Here is a 22,080-nt window from a genome sequence, read left to right on the forward strand (position 1 = left end):
TTTCACTTTGAGCTGTGACAGTTTTTATCCCCCATATTCTCCACCCACCCCTAGTCCCTATCTGCTCCTACCTACAGTCTCCACAGCTCCATCTCTCCATATCCAGCAAGTTTTTTTTTTTTTTTTAAAACAGTGTCTCTGCAAAAAAAAAATTCACTTTCTTTTATGACCGGAGTAATATGGTTTGTTGAGTGGACTCTAGTGGTTGTGGCGTTATTCACCTTATAGAGGTGAGGAGTAGTTGGCCTTTTATATATATATGCAGATTTAGCTATTTGCAAATATGATTAGAAAAGATTTAATGCCCTACACTTTCTCTTTGTCAAACTAAATAACATTGTCAATGGATTGTCAAGGATGAACCCACAGATGTATTGATTCATTCATTTTTGTATTTTGATAATTTTTTAAATGTTAGTACAGCGAACGGTACAAAGAGCAAACCAGTAATGTATGTAAGCAGTATAAATGTATTGAGTATGCATATAAACATTCTGACCAGATGCATTTATATAGTATAAACATACCATGCAAAGAAAAAGTAAAAATAATGGGTGGATGAACGGGAGAAGAGGAAATTAAGGGATAGGGGAAGGAACCATCCAAGGCAAGCAAGACTGTGTGTGTGTGTGTGTGTGTGTGTGTGGGGGGGGGGGGGGGGGGGCTCTTGAGAGGACGTAGGCAGGCTAGTCTGTTTATCCAGGAGGGAGAGCAGTTGCTAACTTCCCAGCCTCAGGAGGACCGCAAGCACCGAACCCAACAGGCCAGAAACTAGTCGGTGGACATGAGTTGTAAGTTTGAGAGACCTATACAGGAGGATTGAGAGAAGTATATCCATCATAGCCATTTATGAGGAACTCTGATTATCTTTTTGATACAATGTAAAATGTAGGGGTAAATTTACTAAGATGTGAGTTCTACTGAAGATGGGATACAGCTCAAAACGCATTACCATTGAACTGTAGGAGATGGCTGACTGTGGTTGAACGCCTACGGGTGACATTTACCTCCATCTGGGACCATCTGGGGACCATAGAGGGACTGCCTGGTATCACCACGTTTGCTGCTTGCCATTTGGATTTGTTTGTATGCTGTTTTATCGTCTATCCTTTGTAAGTGCTATGTAAATTTTTAAGTTAGGAAGGTGCTGCACTATTATTCTTTTATGTTCTCTGGTCTTATTATTCTTTGGCTGGGATAATAGTCTATTATTTCAGCCCATTATCCGTCTCAATCAAACTGCTAATTATATGCTAAAGAGGAGACACTCTGCTTAAGGACATTGTATTTATACCTTTATGGCGCTTTACAGTGTGGTATATTATATAAGGAGACTAAAGGGAAAGCGCCATTTGAATTGTGCACTATTTATTTTCTATCCCTGAAGATGGATATCCCAGATCTTATCTATTATCTTCTAGAACAGCAGTCCCCAACTTTTTTTTCTCTCCCGTAACCCTTGATTAGGCTTTTCGGTACATGTGAGTTATCCGGACGCCCGATTTCAAAATCGGGTCGGATCGGGCACATCGCATCGCATCGCATGCGACCATCGGATGCGATGCGATGCGATGCGATGACCCGATTTTTCCATAGGAATCAATGTTAAAATGGACTGAGTCCATTTTAACATGGAATTCAATGGGAAAAAGGGGTCCTTTTCATACCCCTACTATCCAAGTGGGCATGGAGTTGGATATAAACCTGTGGCGAGCGTAGCGAGCCACCGAGCCCGAAGCGTGGCGAGCGTAGCGAGCCCCGCGAGGGGACACGGAATACCGTCCCCTCGCGGGGCTCGCTTCGCTCGCCACGCTTCGGGCTCGGTGGCTCGCTACGCTCGCCACAGGTTTATATCCAACTCCATGCCCACTTGGATAGTAGGGGTATGAAAAGGACCCCTTTTTCCATAGGAATCATTTTAACATTGATTCCTATGGAAAAATCGGGTCATCGCATCCGATGGTCGCATGCGATGCGATGCGATGCGATGCGATATCGCATCGCATCGCATCTGATTGTATGCCTTAACTTAAGGCATACAATCAAAAAATCGGGCGTCCAGATAACTCACAAGTACCGGCTTTTCATTTATGAATACCCCTACTCTCAGCTTGAATTATCCACAGTACTTAAAAGTGGAGAGGAAATGAGCGGTATGCATGTCCTTATATTAAGGAGTAGCGGAGGAGTAGTGAGAGATCAGGAATCGGGCCCCTCTGTGTCCGGGCGCTGGCTGTGTACCGTCTCCGGGTTCCCGCTAACACCTGTACAATTAATGCCGCTACTTCCTGCACCTCAGTGATCGCTGATGTCTGAGAACAGCGCGGGTAGCTCCCAGTGGATTGCTTGTCGGGCAAAAGAATGTGGAGACGATTATGATGCTGCAGATGGAACTGGAAGTGATGCAACGCGATTCGCATCCATAGCAATGAGGCTTATTTTGCCATCGGGAGACTTCTTCCTCATCTTCTGCCATTACCAATATTATTTTCAAGTACCCCCAACTGGTCTGAATTGCACCCCCAAGGGTACAAATACCCCAGGGTGGGAACAGCTGTTCCAGAAGGTACTAAATAAATAAAGAAAAGAATGTAAATGGTTGCGATGGTCAACATCCTATCCTCAATAGAAACCCCATCTTAGTACATTTACCCCGTATTCTCTGGCTAGTCTCTATTTTGATGAATGCGGGACATAAGATCATTAGTAAACAAGCCCCCAGCAGTCAGGGCTGGAGCAATGTTGTTTGTATATGATATGTTAAAATCAGATTGATCTTTTTTATGTAAAATTTCTGCCCGTAGGGAAATGACAGACAGCACCTGATTGGTTGCTATTTTTATTTATAGAATCTTTAGTAAATCTATCCCTAACTGTCTAAGTTTTTGTGATATCCATGCTTGAGTACAATATTTAAAATCAAACTAAGGAGATATTCAAGTCATCAAGGCTATCCTTAAAACCTGCACTGTCATTGGACCGCAGATAGGAACCCCTGCTCTACACCAAGTTGCGGAGCTACAGGCCTGTGCTCTTAATTCTTAAAAGCAGAAACAAAAATAAATCAGGGAAATCATTCTAGAAATAAATAAAATACTAATTTGTTCACTTATCGAGAGCATGGAAGGTGCGATAAATCTTCCATCAAATTATAACTTTATTTTATTGGGATTCAGAAAGCATTGCGACATGTATCTGTGCTTAATGCATCTGCGAGGTGTACTGTATCTGTGCTTAATGCATCTGCGAGGTGTATCTATGCTTAATGCATCTGCGAGGTGTACTGTATCTGTGCTTAATGCATCTGCGAGGTGTACTGTATCTGTGCTTAATGCATCTGCGAGGTGTATCTATGCTTAATGCATCTGCAGTGAGATTGACTATTGATTCTCAGCATCATTTTATAACAGGTCCGTGTCAGATGATTGAAGATATGATGGAAAAATATAAGAACTTTCATATATAAATTGATAATTGATTCTTGTTCGTTATATTTACTGATTGACAAAAACAAAAGTGGCGAAGGGTTACATATGTGTAAATTAAAGTGACATTCAGGAACGTGTGGTTATGAGCTGCTACTGTACATTAAGGTTAACCGCTTTACATTATACAGTATATATTGACAAATTATTCCTAACTTCTAAATCCACGAGCAATAACTTATCAGCCCCTCTGTATTTACTGTAGGTCAGGAGCAGTCACAGACTTTTTAAAGTTTTTGTCATTTCTCTAAAGTTTCTAGATCAGATGAGGAAGTTTATTCCTCGCTTGTTTTATTAATGTACACCTGTATTGCTAAATTTGATATACTATTATTTGTATCAGACAAGAAATCATTACAGAATGTTCTTTATACTTCTATTAAAATGTTCTACTTCATTGTTCAAACAATAAAAAGTTTCTCTTTTTCACAAATTTTTAGTGTAGAGAGAGACTCGGTTGCTTAGAAACCTGATGCTTCTCGGGAACCTAAATCCAATCTGTCTTACTCTGTCATTATGAAAATCATTCCCTGTTCACCTATTATTTCTCAGAAACCACCATTTAGAATACGCTGATCTATGATAAACTCTCTGTAAGAAATGCAGGTACTTGTGTACTTTCACAGCTCCCATCGCATGCCATCGCATGCCAAATGTAGTGGCATGCGATGGGATGCAATTTTTACAGTTTTTAAGCATTTTTTTTAAAAATCGCATGCGATCGCATCGCATGCGATCACATGCGATTTTTAACAGAAATGCTTCCAAATGCATTGAAATTAGTATCAAACATGTTCAATGGCCCCCAAATGTCATTTTTGAGGCTGTATCACCCCCACTATCAACGCGAACCCGAAGCGTGGCGAGCGCAGCGAGCCCGCGAGGGGCGGCGGTACACGTCCTACGACCTTTTCATACCCCCACTATCCACGTCGGCGTGGAGTTGAGAAAAGAAAGTGTGGCGATCGCAGCGAGCAACCGAGCCCGAAGCATGGCGAGGGGACGCGGACACATGTGAAGCCCGCGAGGGGACGCGTATACCTGTGAAGGTACACGCTTAGGGCTCGGTGGCTCGCTGCGCTCGCCACACTTTCTATTCTCAACTCCACGCCGACGTGGATAGTGGAGGTATGAAAAGGTCGTAGGACGCGTACCGCCGCCCCTCGCGGGCTCGCTACGCTTCGGGTTCGCGTTGATAGTGGGGATGGTACAGCCTCAAAAATGACATTTGGGGGCCATTGAACATGTTTGATACTAATTTCAATGCATTTGGATGCATTTCTGTTAAAAATCGCATGCGATCGCATGCGATGCGATTTTTTAGTATACGATGGACAACGTGGGAGCCGTGATTGTACACAAGTACCGAAATGCATATTGTCTGGTAATACAATGCAACATAAAATATTAAACTTTACACTCATGTTGCTCATTATTTCCCCATAAGTGAAGCAGCAACAGCCCCCATAGCCCCCGCTGTGACTTGGACGTGTTGGGTGGTTTGTGGGTGCTGGAGGGGTTGCGGAGACTATTGCTATACCCCTGCCTGGACTTGCAGATACTTGCCTGTGGGCTTAAACCCAAATGAAAATGCCCACATTGGAATTGGCCACCACTGCACAGTTTTTTAAAGATGCTTGAGGAGGCAGTTGACATTTGGGAGAGACCTATGGAAGCCAGAGCAACAGATCATACCAGAAAGGGGTGGGGGAATTAACTGTGCAACTAGTAGAACCCCTTAGACAACAAGCAGAACATATGTCAGACCTGCAACAGTAGCCTAAGGGGGGTGGAAGGGGGGGGGGGGGGTGGGGGGTGTATCATTAGGAGAGTTATCATAATGACAAAATCAATCAGTTATACAAAGCTGGGTTTAATTACATTATCTTTTATATTAACATTGGCCTTGTATTATAATTTTTTTAATTCTGATTTTGCTTTGATTACTGTCATGCCTTGGTCATGGTTTTCCATTATTGCTATCATTGAACCACTTGCTTCACTATATACAATGTACTAAAAAACTTTGTCTAAGTGTACCACGTCCCCTCGCATGGCTCGCTGTGCTCACAATGTTTCGGGCACGGTGCCTCGATGCATTCGGAACACTATTTGATCCTCCCACCATGCATAGTGGATGGTAGGTTATGGAATACCCTGTCAACACATGTTAACAAAAAAAAACGTGAAAAGCTTATGTCAACCTTTTGGCTGTCGACCTTCCCATTGTCTGCACAATGATTCCGACCTGGTCAACCTTAGCCACGTCAACCTTTATTGCTCGACCCAATGCATGTCTAACTTAATATGGCCGATCTAGTGACCAAATTCTCTGTCTTCTTTTAATTTTTTTTTTTTTTTTATTATACAGCAACAAATAGTGGAATTGAAAAATATATAAAATATTTAGCAACTTAACAAAATATAACTCTGTGTTTTGGAAATGAATACCTCTGTGATTAAAGTCATACACATATGGAGGACAACCCAGAGCAAGAATTTTCCCCGGTGTTCCTCTCGGCCAGCAAACCAAACCATCCCATTCCGGCAGACAAATTCCTTCTGCAGCTGCATTAAAAGAGAAAGATAATGATTATGATGCAAGTATAATGTTATGTTGACATGTTAAATGACAGCTCTATTTACAAATGTACTAAAATGGTTCTCTGTTGAGTTACTCTAATGATGGCAGTTATCACTTAAGAAGAAGCTTCTTGGAAGTCACAAAGCCTGCTATGTATATATTACCAAAGATAAACAAAGATCCTCCCAAAAACTGCACAACTTATTGTAATAGTCCCAGAAAATATTACATCTAATTTGAACAGCTATAGGTATTTAACATAGATCCTACCTCAAAGATACCAGTGATATTATTAAGAAAGTTCAGATACCAAATATGACATTATTAGAATAGTCTCACAATTATTGAATAGTCTGTTCACAATTTCATTCTAAACTTTTTTTTTGAAAGACGCCATGAGTTTTATACTTTTAGATGATTATTTCTATTCTATCCATAGTTTTTTAGAAACAACAAAGAGGAACAGCAATGGGCACCAGAATTGCTCCAAGTTATACAAACTATAAATTTTGGAATTTTAACACATTGATAGCCCTGAACAAAATGAAATAAATAATAATTTGCTCACACGTTGATAGCATGGTTTATAAATAATATAATTTGTATTTTGAAGGAAAAAAACTAGAACATAAAACATTTTGTGAGTCTCCAAGTGGCAAGGATGTTTGTTCATATTTAGCAAAAAGGGTATTTTGCACACCAAAAGCTATAAGAAGCCCAATGACTCCAATTTATAAAAAAAGAGTAGCAGAAAACACCATAAAATCCCATTAGGCCAGTTCAAAAGATAAAGGGTGACATTCTATGTGATGAGAGTTGTGTTTTTTGGCGAAAATTGCGCAAAAAACGGCCGAAATCCCGTTTTCGCATATTTAATGAGATGAAATTTTACAAAGTGCGATTTTAACTCGCGCCGGAACTCGCATCCAGATGTTTTCCCATTGAAAAGTATACAATGCGCATATTTAATGAGATGCGAATTTGGAAAATGTGTCTTAAATTCGCCAAAAAATCAGACCAGGTTCTGATATGCGAGTTGGCCAGAACCCTGCACAGATCATTGAGATCTGTGCATGGTTCTGTGGTAAAAAATGTGTTGTTTTTTTTTTTTTTCTTGAAAAAAAATTGCGTGGGGTCCCCCCTCCTGAGCATAACCAGCCCCGGGCTCATTGAGCCAGACCTGGTTCCAAAAATACGGGAGACAAAAAGCGTAGGGGTCCCCCGTATTTCTGAAACCAGCCCCGGACTCTTGGACCGGTCCTGGTTCTAAAAATACCAAACATTCTTTTTACAGGTGGACTACAAGTCCCAGCGGGCCCATTAATGCCCTGCATGCTGGGACTTGTGGTTCTCCAAGTCCCAGACTGCGGGGGAGGTCTGCTGGGACTTGTAGTTCTCCTGTATAAAGCAATGTTAGGATTGAAAGATTTTACACCATCAGGCTGGCGTCCACTGGCCAGGGACGCCGGTGACAGCCCCGGGCTTTAGCCCTGGATGGGTGAAGCCTTGGGGGGGACCCCTTTATTGAGGGGGTCCCCACTCCTCCAGGTACCCCGTCCAAGGCTGACCAGCCACGGTGCTCATGGTACGGCCGGGGGACCTTATGTAAAAAGTGTCCCCGGGTGTGGCATGACACTGCCGGCTGTTGGAGCCCGGTGCTGGTTTCAAAATACGGGGGACCCCCAGATTTTTTGTCCCCCGTATTTTTGGAACCAGGACCGGTCCAAGAGTCTGGGGCTGGTTTAGAAACACGGGGGACCCCTACACTTTTTGTCCCCTGTATTTTTGGAACCAGGTCCGGCTCAATGAGCCCGGGGCTGGTTATGCTCAGGAGGGGGGACCCCACGCAATTTTTTTTTATACAAACCCAAAATCGCACATAAGCTCAAATTCGCACATTTTCATGCCTAAAAATCGCACATTTTCATGCCTAAAAATCACACATTTTCATGCCGAAAATTCGCCCATTATCGCACTCAATCGCACTTTTCTTGCCGGAACACGCACCTCATTAAATATGCGAATCCAAGGCAAATATGCGATTTGAAAAAAGTGCGATAATGGGCGAAAAATTGACGTGGGAAAAACTCTCATCCCATAGAATGTCACCCAAAATGTTAATTTTCTGAATTTCCAATTAAGAAGTTGTGGAGATTGAAAATATCTTTGAGTATAAGGATATGATGAGAAATCAATTGAAAAAGCAAAAACGAAATCATGAAAATGTAAAAAAGAGAAAATATTAAAAACATATAAAAGGAAATATATCTCTATATATTATAGATCATTCTATCTATCTATCTATCTATCTATCTATCTATCTATCTATCTATCTATCTATCTATCTATCTAAAGAAATACAGTATGGTAATACTTGCTTTTATCCAAATTATATATGGTACAGAGGGGTCTGTCTATAAAGGGCTGGCTTGTGTACCACGCTCAACGATGACCACCAAACTCCTTCCCTTGTGTACTGATACACTTTGTGCACTCTTAATACTGATTGACACATACCTTTAGACTACAATCAAATGCACCATCGAACCTCACACCAGTCCTATGGCAAATGCAGTGGTCTCTGTAAAGCCTCCTGTGCATGCACCTGTGCTTTAAGGAACACATCGTCTTTCTGTGACTCACAGGCCAGATAGCTGAAACAGTGGTTCTGCAGTAGCCTCATAACTTCCTTGTGCTATGCGGGAATCTGCGGGTGCCCATTGCTCCCAAGCAGCAAAGCCGCAATGATACAATAACGGGGTCGCACCCATGCTCCATCCATATACAGCAATATTGTTTCCCCATTTCACCCCCCTGTGCCACGCCACAACGCCTGCTACCCCTTCCCAGAGGAGGCAGCCAAATAGTCAGCAAGTATATATAGCTGTCAAAGGTCCCTAAATTTGGCCAGCAAGGTACATAGAGTGTCATTCTGCAGCCACTATCCCTGCTCCAGAACCAGCCAAAGTGTATTTTATACAGATACAGATACGATGCAGACGCTCGGCACATCCTGAGGATGTTCCAGGCAATGCTGCACTTACTGGCACTCATGGCCCTGCCCCCTTCAGCCCCGGTGTCTGTGGTACTTGGGGAGTGGTTGTGGCATGGCCAGCACACAATGCAGCCCTGTTACGGCATTTATCATTGTTATCTGAGCTTGCACATATTCCAGAAGCTGAGTCAGAATCCGGCCCAGAATGCAATTTGTTAGCTCACCTGCAAAACATATTGAAAACTTCTACAGTACTTGGCAATTGCTACATTTTGTATCCCAACATGATGTATATACTGCAGGAGGCCGTGCACTCAGGTTAATGAGATAATTAACAGATTTCCTGATTTGTAAACAACAAATTATATTACATTAAAGTGTAGAGTCCAACATTAACAAAGAAACATTACAGGACAGCGGAGCTAATGGTGTTACAGATCACAGCTGGAAGCAGTAGACAGAACTGCAGCGGGGCAATCTCCCAAAATATGCTAATGGCCAAAAACCATTCCACACTCCATGGGGGGTGAAATACACATAGAGATATAGATTTGGGTGGGGTGTGTTCAAACTGAAATCTAAGTTGCCAGTATATACCCTTCACAGGAAAATGTTAACCCTCACTGTAACTCTGTCTGCACATGTTACTGTACATCTGCCCCACCTGCAGTACAGTGTGGTTTTGCCCAGTTGTGTGCTGTTTGTTTTGGTTTGCTAACAAAGCTGAATCAGTCTCACAGTGCACACATATTCTGCAGCGCTGTACAGAGAATATTATTACCAGTTATTATATAGCGCACACATATTCCGCAGCACTGTACAGAGTATTATTACCAGTTATTATATAGCGCACACATATTCCACAGCGCTGTGCAGAGAATATTATTACCAGTTATTTATATAGCGCACACATATTCCGCAGCGCTGTACAGAGAATATTATTACCAGTTATTTATATAGCGCACACATATTCCGCAGCGCTGTGCAGAGACTATTATTACCAGTTATTATATAGCGCACACATATTCCGCAGCGCTGTACAGAGACTATTATTACCAGTTATATATATAGCGCACACATATTCCGCAGCGCTGTACAGAGAATATTATTACCAGTTATTTATATAGCGCACACATATTCCACAGCGCTGTACAGAGATTATTATTACCAGTTATTATATAGCGCACACATATTCCGTAGCGCTGTACAGAGAATATTATCACCTATTATTATATAGCGCATACATATTCCGCAGCGCTGTACAGAGAATATTATTACCAGTTATTTATATAGCGCACACATATTCCGCAGCGCTGTGCAGAGACTATTATTACCAGTTATTATATAGCGCACACATATTCCGCAGCGCTGTACAGAGACTATTATTACCAGTTATATATATAGCGCACACATATTCCGCAGCGCTGTACAGAGAATATTATTACCAGTTATTTATATAGCGCACACATATTCCACAGCGCTGTACAGAGATTATTATTACCAGTTATTATATAGCGCACACATATTCCGCAGCGCTGTACAGAGAATATTATCACCTGTTATTATATAGCACACACATATTCCGCAGCGCTGTACAGAGACTATTATTACCAGTTATTTGTATAGCGCACACATATTCCGCAGCACTGTACAGAGATTATTATTACCAGTTATTATAAAGTGCACACATATTCCGCAGCGCTGTACAGAGACTATTATTACCAGTTATTATATAGCGCACACATATTCCGCAGCGCTGTACAGAGACTAGTATTACCAGTTATTATATAGCACACACATATTCCGCAGCGCTGTACATAGACTATTATTACCAGTTATTATATAGCGCACACATATTCCGCAGCGCTGTACAGAGAATATTATTACCAGTAATTATATAGCACACATATTCCGCAGCGCTGTACAGAGAATATTACCAGTTATTATATAGCGCACACATATTCCACAGCGCTGTACAGAGATTATTATTACCAGTTATTATATAGCGCACACATATTCCGCAGCGCTGTACAGAGAATATTATTACCAGTTATTTGTATAGCGCACACATATTCCACAGCACTGTACAGAGATTATTACTACCAGTTATTATAAAGCGCACACATATTCCGCAGCACTATACAGAGAATATTATCACCTGTTATTATATAGCACACACATATTCCGCAGCGCTGTACAGAGACTATTATTACCAGTTATTTGTATAGCGCACACATATTCTGCAGCACTGTACAGAGATTATTATTACCAGTTATTATAAAGCGCACACATATTCCGCAGCGCTGTACAGAGACTATTATTACCAGTTATTATATAGCGCACACATATTCCGCAGCGCTGTACAGAGATTATTATTACCAGTTATTATATAGCGCACACATATTCCACAGCGCTGTACAGAGACTATTATTACCAGTTATTTGTATAGCGCACACATATTCCGCAGCACTGTACAGAGATTATTATTACCAGTTATTATAAAGCGCACACATATTCCGCAGCGCTGTACAGAAATTATTATTACCAGTTATTATATAGCGCACACATATTCTGCAGCACTGTACAGAGAATATTATCACTTGTTATTATAAAGCGCACACATATTCCGCAGCGCTGAACAGAGACTATTATTACCAGTTATTATATAGCACACACATATTCCACAGCGCTGTACAGAGACTATTATTACCAGTTATTATATAGCGCACACATATTCTGCAGCACTGTACAGAGAATATTATCACCTGTTATTATATAGCGCACACATATTCCGCAGCGCTGTACAGAGAGTATTATCACCAGTTATTATATAGCGCACACATATTCCGCAGCGCTGTACAGAGACTATTATTACCAGTTATTTATATAGTGCACACATATTCTGCAGCACTGTACAGAGAATATTATCACCTGTTATTATATAGCGCACACATATTCCGCAGCGCTGTACAGAGACTATTATTACCAGTTATTTATATAGTGCACACATATTCTGCAGCGCTGTACAGAGAATATTATTACCAGTTATTATATAGCGCACACATATTCCGCAGCACTGTACAGAGTATTATTACCAGTTATTATATAGCGCACACATATTCCACAGCGCTGTGCAGAGAATATTATTACCAGTTATTTATATAGCGCACACATATTCCGCAGCGCTGTACAGAGAATATTATTACCAGTTATTTATATAGCGCACACATATTCCGCAGCGCTGTGCAGAGACTATTATTACCAGTTATTATATAGCGCACACATATTCCGCAGCGCTGTACAGAGACTATTATTACCAGTTATATATATAGCGCACACATATTCCGCAGCGCTGTACAGAGAATATTATTACCAGTTATTTATATAGCGCACACATATTCCAGAGCGCTGTACAGAGATTATTATTACCAGTTATTATATAGCGCACACATATTCCGCAGCGCTGTACAGAGAATATTATCACCTATTATTATATAGCGCATACATATTCCGCAGCGCTGTACAGAGAATATTATTACCAGTTATTTATATAGCGCACACATATTCCGCAGCGCTGTGCAGAGACTATTATTACCAGTTATTATATAGCGCACACATATTCCGCAGCGCTGTACAGAGACTATTATTACCAGTTATATATATAGCGCACACATATTCCGCAGCGCTGTACAGAGAATATTATTACCAGTTATTTATATAGCGCACACATATTCCACAGCGCTGTACAGAGATTATTATTACCAGTTATTATATAGTGCACACATATTCCGCAGCGCTGTACAGAGAATATTATCACCTGTTATTATATAGCACACACATATTCCGCAGCGCTGTACAGAGACTATTATTACCAGTTATTTGTATAGCGCACACATATTCCGCAGCACTGTACAGAGATTATTATTACCAGTTATTATAAAGTGCACACATATTCCGCAGCGCTGTACAGAGACTATTATTACCAGTTATTATATAGCGCACACATATTCCGCAGCGCTGTACAGAGACTAGTATTACCAGTTATTATAAAGCACACACATATTCCGCAGCGCTGTACATAGACTATTATTACCAGTTATTATATAGCGCACACATATTCCGCAGCGCTGTACAGAGAATATTATTACCAGTAATTATATAGCACACATATTCCGCAGCGCTGTACAGAGAATATTACCAGTTATTATATAGCGCACACATATTCCACAGCGCTGTACAGAGATTATTATTACCAGTTATTATATAGCGCACACATATTCCGCAGCGCTGTACAGAGAATATTATTACCAGTTATTTGTATAGCGCACACATATTCCACAGCACTGTACAGAGATTATTACTACCAGTTATTATAAAGCGCACACATATTCCGCAGCACTATACAGAGAATATTATCACCTGTTATTATATAGCACACACATATTCCGCAGCGCTGTACAGAGACTATTATTACCAGTTATTTGTATAGCGCACACATATTCTGCAGCACTGTACAGAGATTATTATTACCAGTTATTATAAAGCGCACACATATTCCGTAGCGCTGTACAGAGACTATTATTACCAGTTATTATATAGCGCACACATATTCCGCAGCGCTGTACATAGACTATTATTACCAGTTATTATATAGCGCACACATATTCCGCAGCGCTGTACAGAGAATATTATTACCAGTTATTATATAACGCACACATATTCCGCAGCGCTGTACAGAGAATATTACCAGTTATTATATAGCGCACACATATTCCGCAGCGCTGTACAGAGAATATTACCAGTTATTATATAGCGCACACATATTCCACAGCGCTGTACAGAGATTATTATTACCAGTTATTATATAGCATACACATATTCCACAGCGCTGTACAGAGACTATTATTACCAGTTATTTGTATAGCGCACACATATTCCGCAGCACTGTACAGAGATTATTATTACCAGTTATTATAAAGCGCACACATATTCCGCAGCGCTGTACAGAAATTATTATTACCAGTTATTATATAGCGCACACATATTCTGCAGCACTGTACAGAGAATATTATCACTTGTTATTATAAAGCGCACACATATTCCGCAGCGCTGAACAGAGACTATTATTACCAGTTATTATATAGCACACACATATTCCACAGCGCTGTACAGAGACTATTATTACCAGTTATTATATAGCGCACACATATTCTGCAGCACTGTACAGAGAATATTATCACCTGTTATTATATAGCGCACACATATTCCGCAGCGCTGTACAGAGAGTATTATCACCAGTTATTATATAGCGCACACATATTCCGCAGCGCTGTACAGAGACTATTATTACCAGTTATTTATATAGTGCACACATATTCTGCAGCACTGTACAGAGAATATTATCACCTGTTATTATATAGCGCACACATATTCCGCAGCGCTGTACAGAGACTATTATTACCAGTTATTTATATAGTGTACACATATTCTGCAGCACTGTACAGAGAATATTATCACCTGTTATTATATAGCGCACACATATTCCGCAGCGCTGTACAGAGAGTATTATCACCAGTTATTATATAGCGCACACATATTCTGCAGCACTGTACAGAGAATATTATCACCTGTTATTATATAGCGCACACATATTCCGCAGCGCTGTACAGAGACTATTATTACCAGTTATTATATAGCACACACATATTCCACAGCGCTGTACAGAGACAATTATTACCAGTTATTATATAGCTTACACATATTCCGCAGCGCTGTACAGAGACTATTATTACCAGTTATTTATATAGCTTACACATATTCCACAGCGCTGTACAGAGAATATTATTACCAGTTATTATATAGTGCACACATATTCCGCAGCGCTGTACAGAGAATATTATTACCAGTTATTATATAGCGCACACATATTCCACAGCGCTGTACAGACAATATTATTACCAGTTATTATATAGCGCACACATATTCCGCAGCACTGTACAGAGAATATTATCACCTGTTATTATATAGCGCACACATATTCCGCAGCGCTGTACAGAGAATATTATTACCAGTTATTATATAGCACACACATATTCCACAGCGCTGTACAGAGACAATTATTACCAGTTATTATATAGCTTACACATATTCCACAGCGCTGTACAGAGAATATTATTACCAGTTATTATATAGTGCACACATATTCCGCAGCGCTGTACAGAGAATATTATTACCAGTTATTATATAGCGCACACATATTCCACAGCGCTGTACAGACAATATTATTACCAGTTATTATATAGCGCACACATATTCCGCAGCGCTGTACAGAGAATATTATTACCAGTTATTATATAGCGCACACATATTCCGCAGCGCTGTACAGAGAATATTATTACCATTTATATAGCGCACACATATTCCGCAGCGCTGTACAGAGAATATTATTACCAGTTATTATATAGCGCACACATATTCCACAGCTCTGTACAGAGAATACTATTACCAGTTATTATATAGCGCACACATATTCCACAGCGCTGTACAGAGAATATTATTACCAGCTATTATATAGCACACACCTATTCCGCAGCGCTGTACAGAGACTATTATTACCAGTTATTATAGAGCGCACACATATTCCGCAGCGCTGTACAGAGAATATTATTACCAGTTATTATATAGCGCACACATATTCCGCAGCGCTGTACAGAGAATATTATTACCAGTTATTATATAGCACACACATATTCGGCAGCGGTGTACAGAGAATATTATTACCAGTTATTATATAGCGCACACATATTCCGCAGCGCTGTACAGAGAATATTATTACCAGTTATTATATAGCGCACACATATTCCGCAGCACTGTACAGAGTATTATTACCAGTTATTATATAGCGCACACATATTCCACAGCGCTGTGCAGAGAATATTATTACCAGTTATTTATATAGCGCACACATATTCCGCAGCGCTGTACAGAGAATATTATTACCAGTTATTTATATAGCGCACACATATTCCGCAGCGCTGTGCAGAGACTATTATTACCAGTTATTATATAGCGCACACATATTCCGCAGCGCTGTACAGAGACTATTATTACCAGTTATATATATAGCGCACACATATTCCGCAGCGCTGTACAGAGAATATTATTACCAGTTATTTATATAGCGCACACATATTCCAGAGCGCTGTACAGAGATTATTATTACCAGTTATTATATAGCGCACACATATTCCGCAGCGCTGTACAGAGAATATTATCACCTATTATTATATAGCGCATACATATTCCGCAGCGCTGTACAGAGAATATTATTACCAGTTATTTATATAGCGCACACATATTCCGCAGCGCTGTGCAGAGACTATTATTACCAGTTATTATATAGCGCACACATATTCCGCAGCGCTGTACAGAGACTATTATTACCAGTTATATATATAGCGCACACATATTCCGCAGCGCTGTACAGAGAATATTATTACCAGTTATTTATATAGCGCACACATATTCCACAGCGCTGTACAGAGATTATTATTACCAGTTATTATATAGCGCACACATATTCCGCAGCGCTGTACAGAGAATATTATCACCTGTTATTATATAGCACACACATATTCCGCAGCGCTGTACAGAGACTATTATTACCAGTTATTTGTATAGCGCACACATATTCCGCAGCACTGTACAGAGATTATTATTACCAGTTATTATAAAGTGCACACATATTCCGCAGCGCTGTACAGAGACTATTATTACCAGTTATTATATAGCGCACACATATTCCGCAGCGCTGTACAGAGACTAGTATTACCAGTTATTATAAAGCACACACATATTCCGCAGCGCTGTACATAGACTATTATTACCAGTTATTATATAGCGCACACATATTCCGCAGCGCTGTACAGAGAATATTATTACCAGTAATTATATAGCACACATATTCCGCAGCGCTGTACAGAGAATATTACCAGTTATTATATAGCGCACACATATTCCACAGCGCTGTACAGAGATTATTATTACCAGTTATTATATAGCGCACACATATTCCGCAGCGCTGTACAGAGAATATTATTACCAGTTATTTGTATAGCGCACACATATTCCACAGCACTGTACAGAGATTATTACTACCAGTTATTATAAAGCGCACACATATTCCGCAGCACTATACAGAGAATATTATCACCTGTTATTATATAGCACACACATATTCCGCAGCGCTGTACAGAGACTATTATTACCAGTTATTTGTATAGCGCACACATATTCTGCAGCACTGTACAGAGATTATTATTACCAGTTATTATAAAGCGCACACATATTCCGTAGCGCTGTACAGAGACTATTATTACCAGTTATTATATAGCGCACACATATTCCGCAGCGCTGTACATAGACTATTATTACCAGTTATTATATAGCGCACACATATTCCGCAGCGCTGTACAGAGAATATTATTACCAGTTATTATATAACGCACACATATTCCGCAGCGCTGTACAGAGAATATTACCAGTTATTATATAGCGCACACATATTCCGCAGCGCTGTACAGAGAATATTACCAGTTATTATATAGCGCACACATATTCCACAGCGCTGTACAGAGATTATTATTACCAGTTATTATATAGCGCACACATATTCCACAGCGCTGTACAGAGACTATTATTACCAGTTATTTGTATAGCGCACACATATTCCGCAGCACTGTACAGAGATTATTATTACCAGTTATTATAAAGCGCACACATATTCCGCAGCGCTGTACAGAAATTATTATTACCAGTTATTATATAGCGCACACATATTCTGCAGCACTGTACAGAGAATATTATCACTTGTTATTATAAAGCGCACACATATTCCGCAGCGCTGAACAGAGACTATTATTACCAGTTATTATATAGCACACACATATTCCACAGCGCTGTACAGAGACTATTATTACCAGTTATTATATAGCGCACACATATTCTGCAGCACTGTACAGAGAATATTATCACCTGTTATTATATAGCGCACACATATTCCGCAGCGCTGTACAGAGAGTATTATCACCAGTTATTATATAGCGCACACATATTCCGCAGCGCTGTACAGAGACTATTATTACCAGTTATTTATATAGTGCACACATATTCTGCAGCACTGTACAGAGAATATTATCACCTGTTATTATATAGCGCACACATATTCCGCAGCGCTGTACAGAGACTATTATTACCAGTTATTTATATAGTGTACACATATTCTGCAGCACTGTACAGAGAATATTATCACCTGTTATTATATAGCGCACACATATTCCGCAGCGCTGTACAGAGAGTATTATCACCAGTTATTATATAGCGCACACATATTCTGCAGCACTGTACAGAGAATATTATCACCTGTTATTATATAGCGCACACATATTCCGCAGCGCTGTACAGAGACTATTATTACCAGTTATTATATAGCACACACATATTCCACAGCGCTGTACAGAGACAATTATTACCAGTTATTATATAGCTTACACATATTCCGCAGCGCTGTACAGAGACTATTATTACCAGTTATTTATATAGCTTACACATATTCCACAGCGCTGTACAGAGAATATTATTACCAGTTATTATATAGTGCACACATATTCCGCAGCGCTGTACAGAGAATATTATTACCAGTTATTATATAGCGCACACATATTCCACAGCGCTGTACAGACAATATTATTACCAGTTATTATATAGCGCACACATATTCCGCAGCACTGTACAGAGAATATTATCACCTGTTATTATATAGCGCACACATATTCCGCAGCGCTGTACAGAGAATATTATTACCAGTTATTATATAGCACACACATATTCCACAGCGCTGTACAGAGACAATTATTACCAGTTATTATATAGCTTACACATATTCCACAGCGCTGTACAGAGAATATTATTACCAGTTATTATATAGTGCACACATATTCCGCAGCGCTGTACAGAGAATATTATTACCAGTTATTATATAGCGCACACATATTCCACAGCGCTGTACAGACAATATTATTACCAGTTATTATATAGCGCACACATATTCCGCAGCGCTGTACAGAGAATATTATTACCAGTTATTATATAGCGCACACATATTCCGCAGCGCTGTACAGAGAATATTATTACCATTTATATAGCGCACACATATTCCGCAGCGCTGTACAGAGAATATTATTACCAGTTATTATATAGCGCACACATATTCCACAGCTCTGTACAGAGAATACTATTACCAGTTATTATATAGCGCACACATATTCCACAGCGCTGTACAGAGAATATTATTACCAGCTATTATATAGCACACACCTATTCCGCAGCGCTGTACAGAGACTATTATTACCAGTTATTATAGAGCGCACACATATTCCGCAGCGCTGTACAGAGAATATTATTACCAGTTATTATATAGCGCACACATATTCCGCAGCGCTGTACAGAGAATATTATTACCAGTTATTATATAGCACACACATATTCGGCAGCGGTGTACAGAGAATATTATTACCAGTTATTATATAGCGCACACATATTCCGCAGCGCTGTACAGAGAATATTATTACCAGTTATTATATAGCGCACACATATTCCGCAGTGCTGTACAGAGACTATTATTACCAGTTATTATATAGCGCACACATATTCCACAGTGCTGTACAGAGAATATTATTACCAGTTATTATATAGCGCACACATATTCCGCAGCGCTGTACAGAGAATATTATTACCAGTTATTATATAGGGCACACATATTCCGCAGCGCTGTACAGAGAATATTATTACCAGTTATTATATAGCGCACACATATTCCGCAGCGCTGTACAGAGAATATTATTACCAGTTATTATATAGCGCACACATATTCCGCAGCGCTGTACAGAGAATATTATTACCAGTTATTATATAGCGCACACATATTCCACAGCGCTGTACAGAGAATATTATTACCAGTTATTATATAGCGCACACATATTCCACAGCGCTGTACAGAGAATATTATTACCAGTTATTATATAGCGCACACATATTCCACAGCGCTGTACAGAGAATATTATTACCAGTTATTATATAGCGCACACATATTCCGCAGCGCTGTACAGACAATATTATTACCAGTTATTATATAGCGCACACATATTCCGCAGCGCTGTACAGAGAATATTATTACCAGTTATTATATAGGGCACACATACAAATAGTGACAGCGGCAATGGCCTCCGTTTCTGTGCACAGAGATGCGGTTGCATGGGAAGTGAGAGGCTTCATCAGAGGACTGAGACGTCCTGGCCACTAGGCAGCAACCGTGACAGATCGGTTGCACAGCCCCATACTGTAGGTCATGCAGGCGGCCGATGGTGGGTATATAATCCAGTACCAAGAGAGTAACTATCTTTGCTGTCTAAGTAATATGTTTTACATACATTTATCACCATCAGTTGCTAAATAGGGGGCCCTTACAAACTTTTGCTATGGGGCCCAGGAACATCTAGTTACGCCTCTATCCAGTACAGTGACTTGGACACAGGTCAGATCAGTAATGCAGCAGGAGGCGGGACGCACCCTATTGTGTTACCATATTATTGCTACCGTTGCTGCTTCTATGGAAGTAGCAGCGATAGCACCTCCCGCCAGATCTGAATGACCCCCACAGTACTGACTTGCTGCAGCCACTGAACCATACTTTGTCTGATTTAAGAGCAAACAATATCTAATACAGATGCAGTCAGGCTATCAACAGTAATTGGTCACAGCAGCTACCTTATCTAACAACAATATCTAGAGACACTACCCATGATTGACCTCTAACAACCAGGTCTAATCTTGGATGTATTACTTTCAGCAGTGTGCTGAAGGCTGAACGAATGTCCCCAAATGGGGGAAGGTAAAGGGACAGTGCCTGAAATAAAGAAGAAGAACTACAATGAAGTAAACATGGGAGAATTATTGGAACCACTTGCCAATATTGGATCTGTAAATATTTGCAATGTGATCATGAGCCGACCAACCGAGGGACGTGTAATTCACGTGTTCCACAGAAAATATATAAAGCTATTATTAAATTGACTTCATTGTATTATTATTATCCATTTTCTCTTTGTCCATCACATTCTACTTGTATGTAATTACTGACAGCTACTTATAAAGAGACCACATCAGTATTATACAGCACTATACATAGTAAACCCAGACAAAACCCAACGTTTGTAGCCTAGGGCAGTAGGAGCTTTGTGGCACCTTGATGGCAGCTCTGGCTACTGTGATTTTAGCACTGCTAATAACAGATTATGGACAATATATTTGATTTTTTTTTTCCTGTGGGGACCATGTGTTTTTTTTGGGGTACTTGTGTAGTTTCACGGCACCCATTTAGCATATGTATGCCAGCGTAGTGAAATCGCATCGCAATGTGCGGTGCAATGCGATTAAATTTTTCATTTTCTAAGCACCCATGCGATGAGATGTGATCCTAGTTCATTTTAAAAGCACCCATGCGTCCGCTCGCCACGCTTCGGGGTGACGTGGATAGTGGGGGTGTGCAAAATTGCATTGAATAACATCGCATGGGTGCTTTTAAAATTAACTAAGATCATATTTCATCGCATGGGTGCTTAAAATTGATTTTGGGTTAAAAATGGAAAGAAATTGGCGTGGGGTCCCCCCTCCTGAGCATAACCAGCCTCGGGCTCATTGAGACAGACCTGGTTCCAAAAATATGAGGGACAAAAAGCATAGCAGTGCCCTGTATTTCTGAAACCAGCCCCGGACTCTTGGATCAGTCCTGGTTCCGAAAATACGGGGGACAAAAAAACTGGGGGTCCCCTGTATTTTGGAACCAGGACTCGGCTCCAACAGCCCGCGGTGTCATGCCACAGCTGAGGGACACTTTTTACATAAGGTCCCCCGGCCGAAACATGCTCACAGTGGCTGGTCAGCCCCTCAAGGGCTGAAGC

At 40.3% G+C, this 22,080-nt stretch overlaps 1 protein-coding gene across 1 annotated transcript in view; it reads right to left on the reverse strand.

The window, feature by feature from the left end:
• The window catches only part of PTH2R (parathyroid hormone 2 receptor), a 188,715-nt gene that overhangs the window by 103,872 nt on the left and 62,763 nt on the right, over positions 1-22,080 (reverse strand). The window contains exon 3 of the mRNA XM_083154236.1: positions 5,937-6,053. Within this exon, the coding sequence (XP_083010362.1) occupies positions 5,937-6,053 (117 nt within the window). The remainder of the gene's footprint in view (positions 1-5,936; positions 6,054-22,080) is intronic.

The sequence above is a fragment of the Crinia signifera genome, chromosome 7 (assembly GCF_055691185.1).
Source record: "Crinia signifera chromosome 7, ASM5569118v1, whole genome shotgun sequence".
Lineage (NCBI taxonomy): Eukaryota > Metazoa > Chordata > Amphibia > Anura > Myobatrachidae > Crinia > Crinia signifera.